The 26,068-nt window shown below is 39.5% G+C and overlaps 1 protein-coding gene across 3 annotated transcripts in view; it reads right to left on the bottom strand.

Annotated features, from left to right (window-relative positions):
• Positions 1-23,671, bottom strand: part of LOC150085583 (phosphatase and actin regulator 2-like) — a 462,740-nt gene extending 439,069 nt beyond the window's left edge. For all 3 annotated transcript variants that reach the window (XM_090373361.1, XM_090373363.1, XM_090373362.1), the window contains exon 1: positions 23,283-23,671. In XM_090373361.1, the coding sequence (XP_090229487.1) occupies positions 23,283-23,400 (118 nt within the window). In that variant the 5' untranslated portion in view covers positions 23,401-23,671. The remainder of the gene's footprint in view (positions 1-23,282) is intronic.
• Between the last annotated feature and the right edge of the window lie 2,397 nt (positions 23,672-26,068).

Raw genomic sequence — 26,068 nt, 5'->3', positions numbered from 1 at the left:
TTTTTAATTGCATTAAATTGGATTTTTAATTGTGTTAAGTTGGTTTTTAATTTTTTACTCTAATGCAAGTTTTTTGATTTTTTCATTTTAATTTCTGGAGAGTATCATACGGAAGTGTTCTACGTACTATATTGAGGTAAACTCCTCATTGTTTTACAAATATTAATATCAATGTAGAACGTATTGAGCATTACAGCTCTGATTCACACTATCTAATATAAAGAGAATAAAAGCGATAAAATAAGCATGGAGTTTAAATAAGCATGGTGATGAGCCTCCTTATCAACTTAAACAAGATACACAATAACAAGTCCTTATATTATGTAGAGGTATAGCCTTGCACACGTTAACAATAGTTGTGGATTGTGTATAGCAAAAATAAAGGGAAACAACGAAATACTCAACCATCAGACTGTGCAGGAATGGTGTGGCTGTTGTTAACCTGTCATCTCTTGTCATGATGTAAAATAATGGCCTCCATAATAGGATGTGAGTCCCATTAAGATTAATGGTGGGACCTGCCACAGCTATATGGAGAGTCTCCAACCATGAAAGATGGTGAGAATCATGGGCACAGTCTAATATTTCAACTTTGAGTCACAGATTGTAATTGAAATGTTGCTCACACCAATAATGTTCCATGATGGCTGAGTTGGCAAAAATCAGCACAGCAAATAGCCACCTCATGTTCAGAGACACTATCACAATCTGACTCACTGATATAAAAAACCCCACCATCTGGGCAAGTAATGCATTAAACCACATCTGCACAATGCAATAGCGGAACAGTCTATTTCAACTTTTGACAACATTGACTGTAATCGTCTGCCAGGGAGTGGCACACATATGGTAACAGTGCAACACCATGTCAAGATGTGCAGAAATGCCCAGATTGCGGAAAATGTAAGCAGCGGCAATGAGTGAATCGTCCTGGTTACTGTGGGAAATAGACCCACTATCATAAAGCTGAAACTTATCCAGAATATGAGGAGGGTAGCTGCATTTGGACAGATCTGTCCTGATTCTGGAAAACTCAGCTTCCCTGTCTGTAACATAGGCACAGTGCGACCATGCATGATTGAATATTACTCATTCTGTGTTATAAAGATGCCCCAGGCATGTGCAGATTTATAATTGGTAAACTGCCCCCGACACAGGTTTTCTGTAAACTGAAGTAACTAATTGATGATCAGCACAACAGGTCAAAACATACAAAAATAGAAGAGCATTATTCACCTCCATTTTGATGGTAAATGAAATGTATGAGGAAAAGGAGTTAATAACCGCAAATACATCATCAATATATCTGCACCAGAACTTGAGGCTGTCTATATAGAGAATCACCAAACACGATCGCACAAACAGACGTACAAGTCATGACAAATATTGTCAATAGATGTTGTTGCTAATGCATGCACAAGGCTATACCTAAGTATAATATATAAGGACTTGTTATCATGTATCTTGTTTAAGTTGTTAAAGAGGCTCATTGCCTTGAAAGCTCCATGTTTAATTTATCACTTATTTTCATGCATGTTTTATCACTTTTATTCTCTTTATATTAATAGTTTTTCTTTTATTTATTGGCTGTATATAATTCCGGTTTTAATTCGTACAGTGTATTTCTTTTATCTATCAGAGTCGGTTTATTTAATTTATTTTTAATAAACTTTATTTTGACTCTGTATCATCGGTAGAAGCAATATTTATTTTATGACTATTCCTGGTGCACAAGGCCTCGTCTCTAATATTTGTGCAGTTTATTGCCATGAGGTGTACGATAACGTCAGGATATTGCAGAAGTTATACCTATAAAAGGCGGCGCCTCCGTAGCCAGGTGGGAAGGAGCAGCAGTGCATAGCACACGCTTCTTGATTAGACCGGGGTTCGAGCCCGTCACCACCAAATACGAAGAATGCGGAAAGGTCAGGGAATGACCACCGCATATCCCCTAGCAATATGGCCTTAGTTGCTAATGCTCCAAATAACAAACAACCTATCAAAGGCACATAAAAGACAACACTTAAGGTTTGTATATCGTTGCAAGGCAGCTCAAGTCATTCCCAAAGACTTCCATTATAAATCACCTTTTTCCGATCAATGTATGCATCATGCCTATCATCAATACAGTTGAAATACTCTGAGTATTTGGATTGGGATTCTACACTACTGGCTGTCTAATCTTTTCTATATCACAGATAGAAGTATTCAGTTGCTCAGGGGGTATGATGCATTATAGGGTTTCTCTTTTATAAATCCATGTTCCTACGTGTGCATAAATCTGATAGGTATAGGTGTCATTAATGCTCTTATTCATGAGATATGGACCAACAGGAGATAGTCCATATCTCACAAATCTTCGGGTATGAATTTTGCCTTGTTACCATGGAACTGCCAGTTACACAACTAGCTACATAGCTTGGAGGCTTCACTTTCACATGTCCGAAGGAAACTGCAACTGAAATGCATTCTATAGTTGCCTCTATTTTAAGGCATATTGCACCAGTTGTTCCTAATTTGTTGTATACAATGGAATGCTCTTAGTTCTTTATGTAAAGACCAGAATATTATAGCCTTACCAGCAGATAAAGGACGTTGAAGTGTTGTAACGAATAGAGTCAACAATGTTCAGAAAGCTTTAACTTTGTTACGTGATCCATAAGTATGAGCCTGTTAGAGACTACTCTTACATCAAAATGCTTAAATGATTAGAATCCATGATGAATAAGTTGGTATATTCCTGGCATATGGATAAGAAAATAGTAAATCAGTTCGGTGGAGACTTCATGCGACAGGTTGCAATAATGATAGAGTTGCCCTTACTTGCCCACTCAACAGTATAAAACTACTGACTGCCAGGTCAACTACTGCACAATAGAGGGTGGATGAAGAGCCAGGTAACCTAATGGTCTGGTTGTAAGAACAGTTCTGTAATTTGCTGAGAGGACAGAATTTATAGTTTTGCCAATTCTACTTAAGTTGCCTAAGGAGATTTTTTTCTCATACTTTTCAGAACCACTTGGATGTTATATCCCCACTATCATCTTTACCACTAGTCATCTCACAGCATATGGACTTAAGTTCTTCTGGACTTGGACACATTTTGTTTTTGAAGACGTCTTGCTCTCTCTTAGGGTAACTTGGGAATTTTTTTTTTTTTTTTGGCTGGTGCAGCATAAGCCTCAGGCTTCCTTGCACCATATGGCTAATAATAATAATAATAATAAAAGCAACTTTATTGGAAAAGCTGTTCCACCCCTTCACTCCTCCCTATCTCTTCTGAACACAGTGTACTCACTGTAATGAAATTCGTTATCCCCTATATCAGGATGGCACCACGTTTCAGTTTTCCTGTCACTGATATTGTAGGAAAGTGAGCCGACTCATTTTATTTACAACACTCCGAGCACTACTATATAGACAGGTTAAGCTTTATATAAATTTATATTCTTTTACCACTTTAATATATCCCTTATAGTTCTTTACCCGAGTTTCTATCTATGGCATGCAACTACTAGAGATTGTGTCTAATTCATTGGGTCTTTCCATCCTACAAAATTACAAAATATCCCACAAATACTCCTGGGAAGGAGGCAAGCATAATTTTTGTCAATAAAGTTGTTCAGGAGGTAAAAAAATAAGGATCAATCTGAAGCAAAATTAAGCCAGATATTTACAATGACACTTCAATAAGTACACTGTGATGAAATTATAAACGTGTACAACGTAACTATGGAATAAATGACGAAGCTGAGTGGTCAGGAGCGAGAGTGCATAGCACACGTTCCTTGAGTGGACCGGGGTTCAAGCCCGTGACTACTAAATACAATAAATATTTGTATTGACGATTTATTGTAAACTCTACTGACTTGGTTGTCGTGCCGGAGTATAAACAGAAAATTTAATTTTTTTTAAATTTAAATATTTATAACTAATTGAAGAAACAACAATACCAGATGTTCAGTCAAATGTCCAAACGCTACATAAATCATTTTATCTCCAAAACATAAATTAGAAAAGTTTTATGGAGCTAGAACACATAACATACTGCACCCAGGGTATTATTATTATTATTAGCCATATGGTACAAGGAAGCCTGAGGCTTATGCTGCACCAGTCGAATAAAAAAAAAAAAAAAAAAAAAAAGAGTTACACTGACAGAGAGAGAGAAGTAGAAGGGAATCACCAAGAAAGAGAAGAATGGTGATATCTGGCTCAAAAATTCTACCCCGTGAGCCCTGCACAATATCTTCCAGGGCTGAACTGATTGACAAATTAAATCAAACTAAGCACTATTTCCCACTATCAAGAACTGATTGGTAAGAAGACTGAAGCTTTTTTATTTGAAACAAATTTAAAAACAGAAAAGTTTCAATACAGTACACTAAATTAATTGCTTATATTAAGGATAGGTAGCATTTATCACATAACCATTTGTGTGTACAATAAACACAATGTCATGTGAAACAGATTCAGTTATTTCTGAAACTGTAAACTCGTGTCAGTGGTAATGAATCACATAAGAATAGTGCACAGTAGTCATGTGAGGACATTTATTAGCAAAAATTAAGTAATATTAGTAAAGGCAAGTGAAATAGAATTGGATTTGCACTCCTATTTAATAAAATTTTCTTCACAATGTTGATTCCTGATCAGAAAAAATGCCTCCAATATTTACAAGTTATTTGTTGAAATTCTGATTCACACCTTCAATACCAATAAACAATCACCATATGTCTGGTGCTTGTTTTTTTTTAAAACCTCAAAACACTAAGAGTATTAGAATTTACTACTTGGTACCACCTGTACTGAAAGCAAGACAGAACATTTTTTTGACATTTCTTGAATTTCAATACATTACAATTTTCAGGAAATACAGGTGAAGGATATTTGTTCCAGAAAACAGAAGTCAAAGTAATAGTAATGGAGACATGTGATATAAGAAAGCAAGCATATGAGCTTATGAAGCATCAGCAAAAAAAAAAAAAAAAAACAATTTCACACATCCATTCCATCTAAACGTTTGTCCAGTTCCTCAGTGAATTTATTTAAGCTATCAACTTCCACAACGACAGATGGAAGTTTGTTCCAGCAATTAACCACCGCCTGGCCGAAGGCAAACTTCCACACATCAATTCTACAACTGTCTTTCCTCAATTTGAATTTATGCCACCTCAGGTCGAAATCTGAGCAAGCGGAAGAATCCCATCAGAATTCAGTGTGCTCAACCCATTCAAGGCCTTATACACCTCAGTCAGATAACCTGGCAGGTGTCTGGTCTCCAGCCGCTGCAATTTGAAAAATTTAAGCCTGTCTTGGTAAGAGGACCCCTTCATCCCCCCCCAGTCTTGTTGCCCTTCTCTGTACGTGCTCAAGCAACTCAACATCCTTCCTAAAATGAGGCCTCCAGACCTGTACGCAATACTCAAGGCTTGGCCTGACCACTGCCTTATACAAAGGGATAATCACCTTTTCCCTAGTAGCAAAATTCTTGTATATCATTGACAAGGCCCCATTACCTGCACTGGAGGAGTCTAGCGGTGACCGTTGGTCAGACAGCTGTAGTTCAAAGTGCTCCGTATTTGTTTAATCAAAAAAGTAGTTCAAAGTGCTCCAACTGAACTTAAATTGTGTTCTTCGGATTCCTTAGGTGATGGTGAGTCCCTAGATATTGCCAAACGTCTAAGGTGTTTTGAAATTATGACTATTTTTCAAATTCTTGCTATTGTCGTGATCACTCACGAACGCCAGCGTTGTAACGCCATATAGGTTTGGCCATTGTGTATTATAGGATTCTTTTACTCTCTTCTATTGGTGATATATTCCTTGTAGTTGAATTTAGGTAATGAACATTGTTCCCTGAACTTTCAACTTGACGTCCAATTTTAAAAGATATAATTTTTGAAACATATAACTTAGTTATTTTGGAGTTATGGCTCACTATGTTTTTGTGTATAATAATTCAGTTACCTGGTGGCAGCCATACCCTCTTCCTTGAGTGTTGAGAACAAAGGTGTTTGTTCCCAGAGTGTGATCACGTGACCAGTCACATGATCAGCCTGATTGGCTGAGGAAGACTCCTGCTTACTAACGGAACTCAGTGACGTTGCTCAAGTGAATAAAGTGCCTTTATATCTATAATATGAAAATGAGGAATGAATTATTAATGAGGATTATTAAACAATGATAGTATTAGGAAATTATGACGCAATAGCTACTCCATCCTTAATAACTTTTAGCTATAATAATCTCATTAGTATGTCTAAAGTGTGTTGTGCATATTGCCTACCGTGTCGTTATTCTGTACGTGGCACAAGTTTACTAGTACGTGTGGACAAATAGTGCTCCCTAACTGATTTCCTTAGAACTACAAAATTCAGGAGCTTTGTTCCTCCTTCTGTAGACCTTTCAGAAGAAATCAAATTTACTCAGGAGCAACCCCTTACAATTGCTTTATTATAATGGTCTTTCAACCCAACCATACAACCCTTAGACATGAGCTCAAGAGAAGCATCCTCATCGTCAGCTGACGAGAATGATGTAGCAGACGATTCAGACCAGGTTGGCCTCCAGCCTCCCAAAGTCAACGTCCAAGAAAAAGAAAAGTAAGAGGAGAGCAAAAACCAGAACACCCCGGTCTCCTCAAACCATACTAGAATTTCTAGAATACTAGAATTTTTGTTGAGAAATCAACAAAGTGCCTCTTGATGAATCTGACCCTGTGATCTCATTAAGTTTCAATTTAACACCTCAATGCCAGTAGCAGATAGCCTAGCCCCTGTCCCTCCAACTCTGCAACCTTCACAGGCAAGCTCTCCCTACACTGGGAAATTACAAACCACTCTCTCTCCCACAGCTATAAGTGCTCCTGCCTCCCAGGTAGCTTTAGAGCCCTCCCCCAATCTAGCCGAGAGTCCTAGAACAGTATCTGCAGCCAAACTATCAACTAATCTTCCTACCCCCATCAGAGGCCCCTAAGACCTCCTCTGCCAAACAACCAGAGGGACCACGCACAGCATTAGATCAGACTGAGGCAGAAAGCCTCCCCCAATCCAGAAAACTAACCATCACAGCAATTACACCTTCTGCATATCCTACAACTCACAAACCTATAGATGAAGACTCTCCAATCCACCAAATAATATCTGCTTTACATAGGAATCTTGTGACCTTTCTTAATCAAGATAATCGATTCACCAGACAAGCGGCAAGTTATGTCTAGGAACTCTGGGCCACCCTTGAATCTATTACCACTGCCCTCCTCATCGACAGCGAGAAACTAAAAACCACTAACGAGGAACTTAAGACAAGAACCTCCATCCTTGAGAAGGTGCTGGATACTACCAAATCTTCCTACACCATAGTCTCCACAGCGTACTCCCACATATGCACAAGCGCTGAGGATTCCAAACAACAAACAGTCAAACCCAAAGGCCCTGCAACCTAGAAAACAACTGCTGCTTCGAACACCAAACCTTGTGGTCCTCAGACCAGCAGAGATAGAAGGAACACAAACAAGTGAGGATTTTAAAACCACCATAATGAAAAAACTGAAGGATGATTTAAAGACAACAAAGATAAAAGCGATTAGAAAGACGAGAAATGTAGGGATAATAATAGAAACAGAGTCAAGGGATATCAAGCATATCGTGGAAAACCCCAAGATAGCCACACTGGGTATCACTGTAGAGTCACCCAAGAGAAGAGGGCCATCAATCTTAATTTTCGATGTCAACAAAGATGTGACACCTGCCCAACTTGCGGAGGAAGTGCCAACTCATAATCTACAAGGGATAAATAGAGACATGACAAATCTTGTGCAACCAAGATATTCAAAAAAGTCAAGGTCCGGAGAAAACAACTGGATAGTGGAACTGGCTCCTGCCGCTTGGCAGATTCTAAAACACCAGCCAAGACTATATTGAGTGGGGTAGCCACAGGTTCAGGGAGCATGTGACCGTGCCTAAATGCTATAAATGCTGCAGGTATGGCCACACCTCCCATACATGCACTCAGATCACACCAACTTGTGCAGCAAAGGGCATGAATACAACAGCTGTCCAAACAAGGAGCAAGAACCGGTTTGTGTGAATTGTAAATCCTCAAAGCTCGAACACACCCATTCCATCAGGGACCCAAAATGTCCAATGTACAACAAGATAAAGAGTTTATACCAAATGAGATTGATTATGGCCAATTTAAAAAGTTCAAAAAACCAAGCTGTTAATACTACAACAAAACGCACAACATGCCAGAGCAGTGCCTGAATAACTCAGAAAAAAAGCAGATGAGGAAAATGCAGACATCCTCTTTTTGCAGGAACCCTACACCCACTTCAAAAAAAATAAGGAGCTATCCAATAGCATATAAAATCATACAGGCTGAGAATGAGACCCCAAAAGCGGCCATAGCGATCTGCAATCCAGCCATTACTGCCACCTATGTATCACACAACTCTGCACAGGCTGGGCTGCTTGTGCCCATATAATATCACCCCTGGTATCCTTCTACGCGATTGCCTTGTATTGTAGGCCGGGGGAAGAAATAACATTTGCCACGAGATACCTCCAGGTTGTGTTGGACACTCTCCCAGGCCAACGGATCTTGGTAGGGGCGGATGTAAACTGCCGCTCCCCGGCTTGGCACAGCCAAACACCGGACAGAAGGGGCACCGGAAATGGGCAGCGTCTCAAGGAGTTCCTGGCAAATTCTCCCTTGACAGTCCTAAACAGGCCTCACCACCTACCTATGTTTTGTAACACTCTGTGGGAGGCAACAATTGATGTCACCCTTGCCACCAGAAACCTTGCAGGACACATCATGGCTGGACAGTCCAAGACTCCTGGACTATGTCTGACCACAGAGTGATTATCTTCCAAATCAACCGATCTCTCTATAGAACACCAATAGCCAAACAGATGCTTAACCGCTTTGCAGTAAACAAAGCTGACTGGAGACTCTTTGGGGAACTGCTGACTCGAACCTTATGCCAACACCGCATTGAAGCGGATCGACAAGAAGACCCAGACGACATCCAGAGAAAAATTACCAAGACCATAATAGCGGCCAGTGAGGCTGCGATGAAGCGAAAATTGCCCACACCTGGTGCAGTCCCTTGGTGGACTCGGAACATCCAGAACCTCAGAAGAGAAGTCATAAATGCAAGAAAACAATTCCAAAGGGCAAGACGTACCTGGCCGGAAGTGGAAGTGACAGCACTCAGACAAAGATACGCAGCAGTGATAAACAGATACACTGAGTTGATACGAAAAAGTAAGCAGAAGGCCTGGGAGAAATTAGTCAGCACGACCCCTGGGGGGTGGTGTACAAAGTCACTACGAATAAGCTCCCCAGGGGTGAGGTCATGACCTCTACCCACACCCCGCAGGGAACATTGGCCACCACCTGGGAACAGTCTATCATCAACATCCTCAATGTGATTTTCCAAAAACCAACATACCCGCAACTACCAGAACAACTGCAGATCTGCGATGGAAATGAAGCATATCACATAGACCAAATGGAACCACCTTTTGCCCTAGAAGAACTACAACAGGCAATGCAACAAATAAGGAATAAAAAATGCCGAGGCCCAGATCTTCTGGAGCCAGAGATTATTAAAAAAGTAGTAGACATCTCTCCACAGACTTTACTAAACCTCTTCAACACATGCCTGAAGACTGGAGTCTTTCCAACCGACTGGAAAATGGCCAACGTCAAATTAATTCTAAAAAATCCTATGAAGCCACCCGAACAACCCAAATCATACCGGCCAATTGCCCTGCTCCCAGTTGCTAGTAAACTCCTTGAAAAGATGCTTCACAAGCGACTCCTGCACCACTATGAAGCTGCAAATCTCGTGATGGCCACACATTTTGGGTTCAAACCCAGAGCCTCAACAGTGGATGCTCTCAACAGCCTCCTAAGTTTGGCTGCTGCTTGTGACAGGAAGTAAAAAAAGTAAATTGCAGCCATTATCAACCCACTGCAGGATGGAAACCTCCTCAACAATTCATGCTGAGGGAAATGGACCATAATCTACCACGCTGGTACAGTGCAGGTTGGCAGATCGATCGTATTCAGCAGTCAGGAGCTTGAACCCCAATCTACTCAAAGAGTGTGTGTTACTGCACTCCCGCTCCTGACCACTCGGCTACGGAAGTGGTGATAGGAAGTACTTCTTGGTTATTTCGGTGGATTTTGCTGGGGCGTTCGACACCATCTGGTGGCCAAGCGTCCTGGCCAGACTGCGGAAGGCAAAAACACCCATCAACCTTTACAAAATAATGAAGGTCATATTTATCCAAGAGAAAAATACAAGTAGTGACTCTGTACAAGAAACTGACCAGGCCTGTTTACAGGGGCTGCCCCCAGGGCTCGGTACTGGGACCGCTCCTCTGGAGTATGGTATTGGATGAGTTTCTGTCCTTCGACCTCACAGGCATTTGCAGATGACCTGATACTGACTGTTGCCGCAGACAATCGACTTCAATTAGAAACCCAGGCAAATTGAGCAATTCAAATTCTACAAGACTGGATGAAGGTCCATTTTCTTAAGGTCTCACCGGGAAAAACCTACTCAATGCTACTGAAAGGAACATTAAATCTCCGTAGACCACCGCAAATTAAAGTAGAAAATACAACTATCAAACTACTCAGTGAGATGAAATATCTAGGAATCATACTGGACAGGAACCAATCTTTCAACCCACACTTGAAACATATCCGAGAGAAAATCAGGAGATAGTCCGCCCTCGTCTCAAGAATAGCTAAAAAGGATTGGGGACTCAAGAGGCACACCTTGGGACTGTATTACAAAACGACATTTATACCAGCCATAACTTACACATCACCCATCTGGTTCCAGAAAGCAACTACTGCAGTTAACAGACTGACACTAGATTCCATCCAGCTGACAATACTCCTCTCTATTACACGGGCCTGCTGCACAGTGAGTACACATGCTCTGCAGGTTCTGGAGGGAGCACTCCTCCTTGACCTCGAAGTGGTGCATTGTGCCATGGTGCAGCATCTCACAAAAGGGCTTCCCTGCACCTTTCTGGGCCACTCCATTGAGTCTACAGGAAACCTGAAAAGAGAGAAAACAAAACTCGCCACCCACCTGCAGCAGGTCTGGCAGGATAGGTGGTCAGAATCCACAAAAGGGGAAATAACGAGGAAATTTCTGCCTGATGTCGGAAGATTATACCCAAAAGCACCATCATGGTTTCACCCTGGACTGCACACTACGTATCTTTTAACAGGTCAGGGGGCCCTGAATGCCAAACTAAACAGTTTTAAATTAGTAAACGATCCCCGCTGTGTCTGTGGGGAAGTGGAGACATGGTCTCACATAATGTACAACTGTGAAAACTATGAGGATCTCCGCTGCCTCCTGATGACAAAGCTGACTTACTTCCTCGCGACAGGGAATCAAACCTGTTGGACTCGCAAGAGGAGTATAAGGAGTTGACAAAATTTGCCCAGGGACTGTTCACCCGAAGTAGGACACTTATTGCTATCAACAGGGATCAAGAACAGGCACCATAACTAAACTAACCATCCTTGGACTCAACGAAACTGGCTCTCACCCAGATACAAGACCTTCCTTTGGGACTCTATAGAATTTTTTTTTTTTTAAGCCACGCTCCCTTGCGTGGCCCTTTGCCTCCACTCCCCGGGCGGGAGGGGGAGGTGACCTCTGGGCTCCTCCCCTCGCCGCCCCTCTCTTCCCTCTGGTGGGGCATGGGCCTGTTCCACTGATTTCGGGGTCATCTTCTCTATGGACCCCTTATTTCTGTCTTTTCCCCCCCGGCCTTCAGTCTCCCCACCCCTCTCTCTTTTAATTATAATTACTAGTATCTGAACCATTGTTAAATTGCTTGAGCCCTACACTCAAAAAAACTTAACATTTATTTACATAAATAGTACTTCTTTTTGGCTGACCCATAACTATAACAGCTTTTTTTTTTTATTTATTTTATTTATTTATTTTTTTTTATTATTATTATTTTTTTTATTATTATTTTTTTTTTTTTTAAGGTCCTAGCCACTGAAATCTCAGGAAATTAGGTGGCAGGACCTGCCAGAGTAAATAACTATAATAGTGGTATACCTGGTGTAGGCAGAGTGTGGACAACATTTAGCCGCTGGGTCCTATTAGGGGCCCAGTGGCTAAATGACCAGATGAACAACGGTACACGACACTACACATGTACAAAATCCATACACTTTTAAACCTCTGGCATTGACAGTGTTCTGTTTCATACCCACAATGTATGGCACGCGGAGATGGGGGGAACCCCTGGTGCCATTTGACACTAAACACACTCTACACTACCTGCACTGGAAGCCTGTCTGCATTGCTCAGAAAACTTCATGTCTGATTGCACAATTACTCCCACGTCTTTTTCATTTTCTACCACCCTAAGTGCAGTATCAGAGTTGGTACATTTCTCTGGGGTTGCCTTATGTTTAATTTCAAACATTAGCTTGATGCAGAAATCAACCACCCACTGGCTAAAGGCAAATTTCCACAAATTTATTCTCAAACCAACATTCCTCAAAGTGCCCCCCCCCTCGTGTGTACTGAGAGCGTGAGGAAGGATCCCATCAGCATTGAGCTTGCTCAATCCATTCAAAGCCTAAACACTCCAATCAGATCACCTGACAGATACCTAGTTTCCAGATGCCATAATTTGCAGAACTGAAGCCTTTCTTGGTAAAAGCACCCATTTGTTCCCCTCGCCAATCTCTTTGCCCTTCTCTGTACTTGTTCCAACAGCTCTGCATCCTTCCTAAAATTAGGCCTCCAGACCTGTAAGCAATACTCACGATGTGGCTTGACAACTGCCGCATCCCTGCTAGCAAAATTCCTGAATATCATTAACAAAACCCCATGGGCAATGCAGACAGGCAGCCTATCTTCATTGTTCAAAGAAATTCATATCTAACTGAACAATTCCCCCAAGTCTTTTTCACTTTCCAATTCCGTGAGAGTAGTACCACACAGTTGGTACTTTTTTCTGAGGTTACTTCTACCCATATGCAGTACTTTGCATTTGTCAATGTTAAACTTCAGTTGCCACTTCTCAGCCCATTTGCTCAACTTATCTAGATCCAGTTGGAGCAGCATACTGTCTTTACTGTTGTTATCAACCTTGCCAACCTTTGTATCATCTGCAAACTTGGACATTAAGCAGCCTGATATACCTTCATCAATATCATTGATGAATACACAAAACAACGGGCCCAGCACCAAATCCTGGGGAACTCCACTAATAACATTTGTACACGAAGAGCAGTTTCCATTGATTACCACTCTGTCATCTCCCACTCAACCATCCCTTTATTTATTGTAGCAACTTACCCTTGATGCAATACCGCTCCAATTTATTCAGCAGTCTTCCATTCGCAATAGTATCAAAAGCTTTCCGGAAATCCAATTATATATCAAAATTATTTTTGTCATCCAGTTCCTTTATATGACCACATCATAGTATCCATCAGATTGGTCAGACAAGATCTCCCTTTAACAAACCCATGCTGTGTCTTAACTACTACTGCAGTCTTGTGTAGATGATACTGCAATGCTTCTTTAACCAGTAACTCCATTATTTTCCCCGGAGCACAGGTTAAACTAACAGGTCTATAGTTACTTGTCACCTTTTGAACATGGTTTGTGAATGGTGATACATTTGCACACTTCCAGTCCATGGGGATCTCCCCTGTATCCAAGGAAGCCTCATAATTATGACTAAGGGCTTGCTTACTTCCTTTGCTGCCTCCTTTAATATAACTGCATAGATCCCATCCACCCCAGGTGCCTTCCTTATGTTTAATTTCAACTATTTCTCCTCCACATTGCTCTCAGTCATTACCAAATCACTTACCTCCCCACTAGAGTTTGATAAACTTCTGACATTCCCCTCCTTGAATATATTCGACTATTGATGATACTGCTCAGCTACTTGAGCAGTATCATCAATAGTCGAACCATCTATGTTAAAAGGACCAATCTGTTTCATCCCATTCCTTGAGTTCACATAAGTAAAGAACTCTTTGCTGTTTTTCTTTGCATCCTTTGCCAAAGATTTCTCATAATCTGCCTTGGCCTGCCTAACCTCCTTTGTGGCTTGATTACAGACTATTTTATATGTGCCGTAGGCCTCTGTGTCACCTGATAATTTATATGCATCCCATACATTTTTCTTCTCTGCCATGAACCTCATTAATTCATCTGACATCCATTTAGGCCTAAACCTTGAACAGTATTTCTTAGTTGGTATGAAAAGCCTAATAGCCTCCAAGACTAAGTCCCTGAAAGCTTTCCATTTAGAATTCATCATTAGTAACATCATCAGTTCATCCCACTGTACAGAATTTAAAAACTATGAGACCCCTATACTCACCTTCACAAAAGCCCTTCCCTTTAGCCTCGATAGTTACACCTCGGTAGTTACATCTTTAAGTAAATCCCATATCAGTACACAGTGATCACTGTCACCCAGTGGCTTCTTTATCTGCAAATTTTAGCAAATTCTTTAACTGTAAATAATGCACTTTCACTGAAAGCAGGGGCTCACATCTGGTGAGTATGGGCTTGGCATACCCAGGGTCCTGAGCTGGACATCATTCTTCTCTTTCGTGGTGATTCCTTTCTATTTCTGACTCTCTCTCTCTCTCTCTCTCTCTCTCTCTCTCTCTCTCTCTCTCTCTCTCTCTCTCTCTCTCTCTCTCTCTCTCTCTCTCTCGGGGGGGGGGGTGTAACTCAGTTTTTTTTGTTTGGTACAGCATAAGCCTCAGGCTTCCTTGTACCATGTGGCTAATAGTAATAATAAAGCTTCATAATAATTACATATTTCCATCCTCAGAGTGAAGATATTTTATGATGTTAAAATATCTTCAGAGTGAAGATATTTTAATCTCAGGGGGCTCGCAACTGGTGAGTATGGGCTTGGCACACATCTAGGATCCTGAGCTGGATATCATCATTCTTCTCTTTCTTGGTGATTCCCTTCTACTTTTGACACTCTTTCTTAGGGTAAATTGGGCAATTTTTTTTTTTTTTTTTTTTTGGCTGGTGCAACATAAGCCTCAGGCTTCCTTGCATCATGTAGCTAATAATAATAATAATAATAATAACCTACATGAAAGCAATGCCAATATTGTAACAAACGCTTTGATATAAACTAGCTGTAAGAAGGTAGCTTATACCTTCAACTTTGCATCCCAGGGATGAAAGTTTCATTTTTTGGTACATCCCTTCCATTACAGCTGTAAGTTACAGGATCCGAAAAGCGATAAGTGTTTGCCTTTTTATTTACATAATTGTTATTTTATATTGTACTTAATACGTAGTCTTCTAGTTATAGTTATGCAGGTTATTTATTTAATTTAGATAGAGTTTTTTGTGGATTACTACTTAATATATGTAAAACCATTATTTTGTTTGAATCTTGCAGCCATTGTTTTTGTATATAGTGATAGGAATTCAAATTTTTAATTGAGGTAACTAGGTAGCTCTAACGTATAATTATATAGCGCAATACGCTTCACTGTTTCTATTAGATAGCGTAGTATTGACATTTAATTATGTTACACAATATAGTAGCGTAGCTTAATTTAATTTATTATGATACTCACCTTTTTATAATCTGCATTGATTTTGGAATAAATTGGATGATAATTTTGAATTTAAGTTAGCATGAATAAGTTAGGATTTAAAAACAGAATTAAAATGTGCGCAAGGAAGTAGAAGTGCATGTCTTCGTCGTCAATGTTGAAATTTGAAACGATTTAAGTTATACGGTTGCAAACAGAAGGCCAATAGCCATAACAAGTGGCTTTCATTTTACACATCTTCAGTTGGTAATGGTAGAATGAGAGTAAACGCGTGTATTTAAGAAGACTAAGTTCCCGTGATGCTCCTGGATACACGTGGGAATCTCAGGTGCATGAGATTCCAGACCGGTGCTATGTTATAGGGTAGTTTGGAATTTAATACTTGAAGAGTGGAATGGCGGTAAAACCATTCTATAACTAGGGCTTCATATTGGAAAATTTTAAAACTGGATATTAATTTGATAATAGGAATGGCTGAATCTATTAAGGGGGTGTGGTTGTGGGATTGAACATGTGTTGCTAATTTGGTATTGGACTGTCCCGTCCTAAAGCTATTGTAGTGGTAGTATGCACGTGTTTGATGTTTCGGTAGAACCATATTTTGTGGTGGTGCTATCAATGTAGCAAACATTACAGTTATCTTGACATTTTATTAAGTAGATGTTATTACCGTAGCCAAGTGGTCAGGAGCGGGAGTGCAGTAGCACACACTCCTTGAGTAGACCGGGGTTCAAGCCCCTGACTGCTGAATACGGTCAATCTGCCAACCCGCACTGGACCAGCGTGGCAGATTATGGTCCATTTCCCTCAGCATGAATTGTTGAGGAGGCTTCCATCCTGCAGTGGGTTGATAATGGCTGCACTTTACCTTTTATTATTCATGTCACTAATGTGGTAATTTTGTGTATCTTTATATGAGTTGAATAATGAACCTAGTTTATTGTAAGAGGAGAATGTAAGGGTAATGTCAGTACTTTTGAATAAACGGCGGAATTGGTTGGCAAAATTACTATGGTAAGGGAGGATAATACGTGGATTATTATTGGAAATACGTTTGAGTGGGTTGTTGATATTATTTTGGACTGTGATAATAGTTTGTTTGATTAATTGAATAGGATATTTCCTAGATATGAATTTACTTGTAAGATATTGTAGTTCATTATTAAGGTCATAATGTGTGGAACTGTATTTTATAGCATTGTAAATTTGATTATAAAGGACTGCTTTTTTTGTGTTGAGGGGATGATGCGATTCAAAGTGTAAGTATTTGCCCGTGTGAGTATTTTTTCTGAAAATTCTTGTTCCTAGTTTTGTATGGCTTTTGTATATAGTGAGGTTTAGGAAATTAATTTGTCCCTTTTCTTCCAATTCCAGGGTATATTTTAATCTATTATGCATGGAATTAAATTTAATGAAAAGATCATTTATTGTGGATTTGTGCCCTATTAAGAGGATATTGTCAGCGTATCATATAAATAATTTAATATCTGGGGGAATGGTTGTAATATATGATTTTCTACAGAGGCTAGGTAAATTTCAGATAGGGGGGCTGAGATCCCTAATCCCATAGGTAGGCCATAGGTTTGCTGGTAAATCTGATTAAGAAATCGGAAGTATCTGGCATCTAATAGAAATGTTGTGAGCTCTAGTATGCTATTAATTGAAAGGGAAGTGCGATTGGATAAGGTTTTGGGTCTGTTAAGAAATTACATAAGGTTTATAATGCTGACGGCAAATGTACATTAGTGTACAATGAGACTACATCAAAAGATGCTAGGATGTCATCACTGGTTATTGTGATAGAATTTATTTTTTCAAAGGTTTGGGAGGTATTGTTTACTTTAAATTTCAAAAATCTGGTGAGAGGGAGATAATTTTGACCAGGAAGGAAGGTAAATTAGTGAAAGCTGATTTGCTGAAGGATATTATGGGTCTTAGTGGGTGGTTGGGTTTATGGAGTTTGGTAATACCAAACATATGCGGTAGAATATTGTTTCAGATACCAATCTGTTGAAAGGTGTATAAATTAATTTCATTGTTGGATCTTAATTTCCTTAAAATAATGTCAAGCTTATTTTTATGTTTGGAAATAGTATATGTGTTATCCAGTTTGTATGTATCTGAATCAGAGAGTATAGATTCCATTTTTTCTATTATGTGCTTTTGTTTATAATTACTGTAAGTTCATTAACTGTTGTTTGTTTATATTGGGTTGGGATTTGAATCTGGAGTTAAGAATTGAATTACTTTGGTGTATAACTCGCCATTTCTCTGGATGGTTATCTAATTTGGTTTGTAGTTCTATTATACATTCTTTGTAGGGATATTTATTATTTTTAATAGCAAAGTTAAAACCGTAATCGAGGTTAATAGGACACAAATCCACAATAATTGATCTTTTCATTAAATTTAATTCCATGCATAATAGATTAAAATATACCCTGGAATTGGAAGAAAAGGGACAAATTAATTTCCTAAACCTCACTATATACAGAAGCCATACAAAACTAGGAACAAGAATTTTCAGAAAAAATACACAGGCAAATACCTACACTTTGAATCGCATCATCCCCTCAACACAAAAAAAGCAGTCCTTTATAATCAAATTTACAATGCTATAAAATACAGTTCCACACATTATGACCTTAATAATGAACTACAATATCTTACAAGTAAATTCATATCTAGGAAATATCCTATTCAATTAATCAAACAAACTATTATCACAGTCCAAAATAATATCAAAAACCCACCCAAACGTATTTCCAATAATAATCCACATATTATCCTCCCTTACCATAGTAATTTTGCCAACCAATTCCGCCATTTATTCAACAGTACTGATATCACCCTTACAATCTCATCTTACAATAAACTAGGTTCATTATTCAACTCATATAAAGATACACAAAATTACCACATTAGTGACATGAATAATATCATCTACTTAATAAAATGTCAAGATAACTGTAACGCTTGCTACATCGGTAGCACCACCACAAAATACGGCTCTACTGAAACATCAAACACACGTGCGTACTACCACTACAATAGCTTTAGGACGGGACAGTCCAATACCGAATTAGCAACACATGTTCAATCCCACAACCACACCCCCTTAGTAGATTCAGCCATTCCTATTATCAAATTAAAATCCAGTTTTAAAATTTTCCAATATGAAGCCCTAGTTATAGAATAGTTTCGCCGCCATTCCACTCTAAGTATTAAATTCCAAACTACCCTATAACATAGCACCGGTCTGGAATCTCATGCACCTGAGATTCCCACGTGTATCCAGGAGCATCACAGGAACTTAGTCTTCTTAAATACACGCGTTTACTCTCATTCTACCATTGCCAACTGAAGACATGTAAAACGAAAGCCACTTGTTATGGCTATTGGGCTTCTGTTTCCAACCGTATAACTTAAATCGTTTCAAATTTCAACATTGACAACCAAGGACAGAGACGTGCACTTCTACTTCCTTGCGCACATTTTAATTCTGTTTTTAAATCCTAACTTATTCATGCTAACTTAAATTTAAAATTATCATCCAATTTATTCGAACATCAATGCAGATTATAAAAAGGTGAGTACCATAATAAATTAAATTAAGCTACGCTATTATATTGTGTCAGTTATAAATGGTACTTTAAGAGATCTACAATTTTCGAATTATTTTAATTATCTTATCAATTTAAAAAGTCATGCCCTAAACTAGATCGGCAAAGCAATGGGCACAAAGTGGCAGGAGTGCTGTGACTCGAGGGAGAACTGAGAGGGGGGCGATTCTCCAACACATCACAGCCTAAAAAAATTTGCAACTTGTGAAATGTTTGCCGAACTCTCTGGAACAAAACATAATATTGCCATGGGGGTAGTCTTTGTGTGTGCGCGATGTAAGGAGTGTAAGGAAATCAGGCAACAACTCAGCGTTGTTATGGGCCTATATGAGAGCTTGAAGGACAGGGTGGATGCCCTCGAAGGATCTAAATTGAGGGAACCCATCAACCTCTAAGCTGCCCACATCAATGCCAGAGCTTGCACTTGGTCATCATGTAACACAGCGGCAACCCCCAAGGCAAAATGCACAGGTTCCACAAGAACTAGTAGTTGTTGGTGACTATTGTCAGGGAAATGGGGAACATGCTTTGTAAAAAGGATAGGTGGGACAGGACCAGAGTATGTCTGCCAGAGGCAAAGGTGGATGACATTGTAGAGCGGATATCATCTTTTAAGAGCACAAAAGGTGATATAGTTGTACACGTTGGCACTAATGATATTAAGAGTAGCAGACCGGCAGAATTACTTAACAAGTACAGGTCACTGTTCAAAAAAAAGCCGGGAATTAGGGTTGAATTTGAAAGTGTCTGCAATTCTGCCCAAACACGATAGAAGGGAGTATATGACAAGAGCCTTGTTGATCAATTCGGCCCTGGAAAGATTGTGCAAAGCTCAAGGGATAGAATTTTTTCCAGCCTGTTCCACAACTTCTATTAGAATAAGTAGTGACCTGGAGCGTGGGGTGTTGGGGGTTTCAGGGACGGATGGCAGTCATCGTAAAATAGGTGGGTATATGGGATGTGTTAGGGTAACTAGGAATAAGAATAGGAGCATGTATACAAATGCTAGAAGTAAATAAATTTGATGGATTTGAAGTGTTGGTCAAGACATCAAAGGCGGATATTGTTGGGATAGCAGAGACGTGGTGTCACACAGATATAAGGAATGCAGAACTGGAATTTGGGGAGTACAATGTGTACAGAAAGGATAGACAGGGAGGAGGTCTTATGCTGTTAATGAAGAAAAACAAAATCAAAAGAAGTGCACCCAGTTGATATAGATGAACAGTGCACCGTTGAGTCAGTTTGGTGTGACATAAGCACTGCGAAAGCAAAAATAAGAGTAGGAGTGTGCTATAGGCCTAATGACTCAAATGAGTACAATCAACAATTGTACAGAGAAATCGAGTGGGGTAGTAAATCAGAATGTCTTATAATGGGGGATTTTAACTTCCCAGATATTGACTGGAACTTGTGGGTTGGTCACTCACACACTAGTCAGAATTCTGTGTATTTATTGGATGATTGTTTTCTGCAGCAGCATGTTCAAGAGGCAACCAGAGAGAGCAATACTCTTGATCTGGTTATCAGCAGTGATCATTCATGTATTAAGAATTTGCAGATAAAGAAACCACTAGGTGGCAGTGATCACAGTGTACTGATGTGGGATTTACTTAAAGATTTAATTACCATCAGGGGTAAAGGAAAGGGTTTTTGCTTCCGTAAAGGTGAGTACAGTGGTCTCAGAAAGTTTTTAAATTCTGTACAGAGGGATCAACTGACGATGTTACCAACAGTAAATTTTAAGTGGAAAGCAATCAAGGAATTCATCGTGGATGCTACTAAAAGTTTCATACCTATTAAGAAATATTGTTCAAGGTTTAGGCCTAAATGGTTATCTAATGAACTAATGAGACTTGTAACAGAGAAGAAAAATGCATGGGATGATATAAATTATCAAGCGACTCAAAAGCCTATGGCAGATATAAGCTAGTCTGTAATCAGGTCACAAAGGAGGTTAGGCAGGTGAATGCAGATTACGAGAAATCCTTGGCAAAAGATGCTAAGAAAAACAGCAAGGATTTCTTTACTTATATAACTCTAAAAGGGGATGAATCTGATTGGTCCACTTGACATGGATGGTTCGACTGTTGATGATCTTTGCGATTTTGTAATAACTGAGAGAAAAGTGGAGGAGAAATTGTTGAAGTTAAATGTAAGAAAAGCACCTAAGGTGGATGGGATCTATCCAGTTATATTAAAGGAGGCGGCAAAGCAACTAAGCAAACCCTTAGCCATAATTTTGAGAGCATCCTTGGACTCAGGGGAGGTTCCCAAGGACTGGAGATGTGCAAATGTATCCCCAATTCACAAAGGGTGACACGAGTAATTACAGACCAGTTAGTTTAACTTCTGTTCCAGGTAAAATAATGGAGTCACTGGTTAAAGATGCATTGCAGGATCATCTAGACAAGACTGCAGCAATAATTCAGACACAGCATGGGTTTGTTAAGGGAAAGTCTTGTCTAACAAATTTGATAGGATATTATGATTTGGTTACAAAGGAACTGGATGCAAAAAAATAATTTTGATATCATATATTTGGATTTCAGGAAAGCTTCTGACACTGTTGTGCATGTAAGACTATTGTACAAATTGGAGCAGAATGGTATTAAGGGTAAGTTGCTACAATGGATAAAAGGATGGTTAAGTGGGAGAAGACAGAGGGTGGTAATCAATGGGTGCTGCTCTTCGTGGATTAATGTTATTAGTGGAGTCCCACAGGGTTCGGTGTTGGGACCACTGTTGTTTTGTATATTTATCAATGATATTGATGAAGGTATATCAGGCTTAATGTCGAAGTTTGCAGATGATACATAGGTTGGCAGGATTGTTAATGACAGTAATAGCAGTGTGTTACTGCAACAGGATCTAGATAATTGGGCAGATGTGCTAAGAAGTGGCAACTGAAGTTTAACCTTGACAAATGCAAAGTACAGCATATGGGTAGAAGTAACCCCAGAGAAACATACCAACTGTGTGGTACTACACTTAAGGTGGTAGAAAATGAAAAAGATCTGGGAGTAATTGTGTAGTCAGATATGAAGTTTTCTGAGCAATGGAGACAGCCTGCCAGGGCAGGTCATGGGGTTTTGTCAATGATATATAGGAATTTTGCTAGCAGGGAAAAGGAAGTGATTGTCCCTCCATATAAGGCAATGGTCAGGCCATACCTTGAGTACTGTGTACAGGTCTGGACGCCTCATTTTAGGAAGGATGTAGATTTGCTTGAGCGTGTACAGAGAAGGGCAACAAGATTGGTGAGGGGAATGAAGGGATCCTCTTACCAAGAGGAGGCTTAAAGTAGCTGGAGACCAGGCACCTGCACGGTGATCTGATTGAGGTGTATAAGGCTTTGAATGGGTTGAGCACGCTGAATTCTGATGGGATCCTTCCACTTGTTCAGATTATGAACTTAAGGGGGCATAAATTCAAATTAAGAAAGGACAGATGTAGAATAGATGTGTGGAAATTTGCCTTTAGCCAGCAGGTGGTTAATTGCTGGAACAAACTTCCATCTGTTGTGGAAGTTGATAGGTTGAATAAATTTAAGGAGGAACTGGACAGGCATTTGGCGGGAATGGTGTGATTTTTTTTTTTTTGGCTGATGCTGCATAAGCTCATACACTTTCTTTCTTGCATCGCATGCTACTACTACTACCACAGAACCATGGTGGGCAAATTTTGCTTACTATATCTACAAATAGCACTTGTTCTGTGAACAAGTGATAGAACTTGTAATTAAGAATGAAAAATGATACGTGTGTATTTACTTCTTTATAAACAGGGATAAACAAAGTGAATAAAATTTTCAGAAAATTCGTTGAATATTTGATAATTTATTTAGGGAAAAAAAATTAGAAAGTCATCAATTTATTACACACGGAAACGTCAATGTTGCTGTGAGGTCGCTGTCGTCCACGCCTACTACAGATTTTCTCCACCCATCAAATGTAGGAAAAACTTTACGGAACAAACAAGAAAAAAACGGAAAACCTATATTAATAAAATACTACTTATAGAAACGATACTCACCATCTTCTCGGCGAAGCTGTGCTAATACCTGAGCTGTTGCTTGCGGATCACTATTACTTCTCTGACGACGATGACCCGTTTCTCTCACCTTTTCACCTCCACTAGCTGTGGTAGACATTATAAGCCTCGAGCATTTCCTAATTTGGCAAATTAGAGCCGAAGTAACTCCCGAGGATAGCCGATCCTCACAGGTAAGCAAACCACGGTCCTACAGTGAGGAAATATTTCGAATTCTTCATCTTTTAATAAAGAATGCCTTCAGTAATATTTCAAGATCACCTCTCATTCTTCTGGCTTGCAAAGTAGGTTCTTAATATACAAAATCCTAAGATCGAAATGAATTTTATCCCATTGTACTAATGTTAAGATGAAAGCAGTTGATAACCCTATCACAAAATCGTTAGGTGTTTGAGACTAGAGCGTCATCTGTTGTCCAGTTATATAGACAGGAATAAACATTTACAATATCAGTTTCACTAGGTGGCGCCTGAACTTGCAATGTTATAAGGCCCTTAGCATTACGTGAAGGCAATATGATTGTATTTGGCAGATTGTTTGTATGCGATAGTTTTGTATTTGTTTTGATGAGTTAATGCAAATAATATATATTTATTATTCATTTGAAATGCCGGCTTTTAATTTTTTTCTTGGAAACCGCATAGACACAGAGTCCTAACATTTGGGAATTGACAGATCATTGTTCGCGTTGTCAAACTACTTCATTCAAGGTACGGTATTTGTTATACTGTATTCCCATATATTACAAAAATAATGGTGATGATATCTTTTAGCGATTGAAATTATTTCACCATGCTACTGGTGAAACAGGTTTATAAATTACGAATTACCACTCATTCAAGGAACTTAAATTTTTATTTCCCAGATATCGCGTAACTGCAGAAAAACTTTGCATCCCAGTGATGTACATGAAATTAGAAAATATTTGTATACGCGAAATTGAGAAACATGAATTTCGACATGTGACTTGATTATCGTTGGATGAACTAAGTACACTGAAAGGACAGAATTCATGGGATACCTGGTTCCTGGGCAACGCGACGCTGTCACCCCTCCCGCTAGTTGACGAACCTACCGCTTGGCACGTGTATAGGTACAATGAATTCACATGAACAGTAATTCGATGTCAGTATGGATAAACGTTATGAGTTAACCGACTTTGAAATAGGCATGTTAATGGGTGCCCGATGCATGGATCACTCTATTGTGGTGGTGGTACAGAAATTGCACTATCCCCGTTCAACAGTATCAAGAGTGTATTAGGAATATGGCATTTCTGGAATAACATCTCATCGTAGACAGCACTGTGGATGGAGAAAGGTGGTGGATGAACGTGGCTGTCGACGTCTGTCCCTCACTGTTTCACCACCGACTTCAATGAGGGAGGTGCCAGAAACGTCTCCACCAAGACCATCAGGCAATCATTAGCTGCAGTAACTTATGGGATCCACCGACCCACCAGAGTTCCATGACTCAGGACTCTTTGCCTCAGCTGAGTCTAGATGCATCTGTGAATACTCCAGGTCTTTCCTTGCAGACCATCTGCATCCCTTCATGGTCATCATACACCCACGGTAGTTGTTGTTATTTGGTTTTTAGGAGCATTAGCAACTAAGGCCATATTGCTCCGGGATATGCGGTGGTCGTTCCCTGACCTTTCCACATCCTCTATATTTGGTGGTGACTGGCTCGAACCCCGGTCTAATCAAGAAGCGTGTGCTCTTCTCTGCTGCTCTTTCACACCAGGCTACGGAGGCGCCTGCACCCACAGGGCAATGGACTCTTCCATCAGGATAATATGCCCCCACAGCCATAGTGACTAGAACATGGTTCGAAGAGCATTCCGCAGATTTTACCACCATGGAATGGCCTCTCCATTCACTGAGCATGAATCCTGTGGAGTATGGAAAGTTCCGTTCGAGCTTTAGATCCACCACCCAGGAATGCAACAAAATTATGGACAGTTGTGTAGCAAGCATGGATGGAAATACCTCTGGAACACTTTGGTGAACTAGTGGACTCAATGCCTCACCATGTGACTGCCCATATCCAGGTGAAAAGTGGGCCTACCTGTTTCATTCTACTTAGTAGCAGGTAGGCCCAGGGATCTGAGAATTATTGATTACACAGCGCCTCTGTCAGAATTATAATTTAAAAAAAAAAAAAAAAAAGATGTACTCCAATATAATTTTTTGCACAAACTGTAGTAATTCATGTTTTAGTAATCTGTTTCATCATGATGCTTGAAATAAATTGCATTCGCCTATATGGAAATTTATTTTCATGATCTCTTGCAGAGCAGCCATGGTTTAACTTCATTGGATGCATCAGTTAATGAAGTGCACATTTTTGGAGATAATATTAGTAGTTGCAAATGGTCGAAGAGGCAAGCATATACAACATCAGTCAAAAAAAAAAAAAAATCACTCACGTCTTCCCCCCCACTCTGATAACTTTGAATTTTAGTATTAATGCGAATACTAAAATTCAAAGAAAATATTGCATAAGACCCCATTTTATTTTATTAAATGTAATTTTATTAAATCTGTTGGAAATTTAATACTTAATAGTTATTCATGTATACTTTATTGATGAGGTCACTTTCATGTATATTAACAAAAAAAAAAAAACTTGAATTCAATTAAAAAAAGTTGATTTCCATGCTTTCTCTCCCCACGACTTAGCTCAAATGATCAATTAATGCATTTAAATTAAATTTTCATTTGATTTTGGCATTTATGTCTAGTTACTCCTTTTTGCGATTATGA

The sequence above is a fragment of the Mastigoproctus giganteus genome, chromosome 5, assembly GCF_048544385.1.
Source record: "Mastigoproctus giganteus isolate SK-2022 chromosome 5, ASM4854438v1, whole genome shotgun sequence".
NCBI lineage: Eukaryota > Metazoa > Arthropoda > Arachnida > Uropygi > Thelyphonidae > Mastigoproctus > Mastigoproctus giganteus.
Note: the sequence above shows the minus strand (reverse complement) of the source record. Positions and strands in the feature narration are given on the sequence as shown.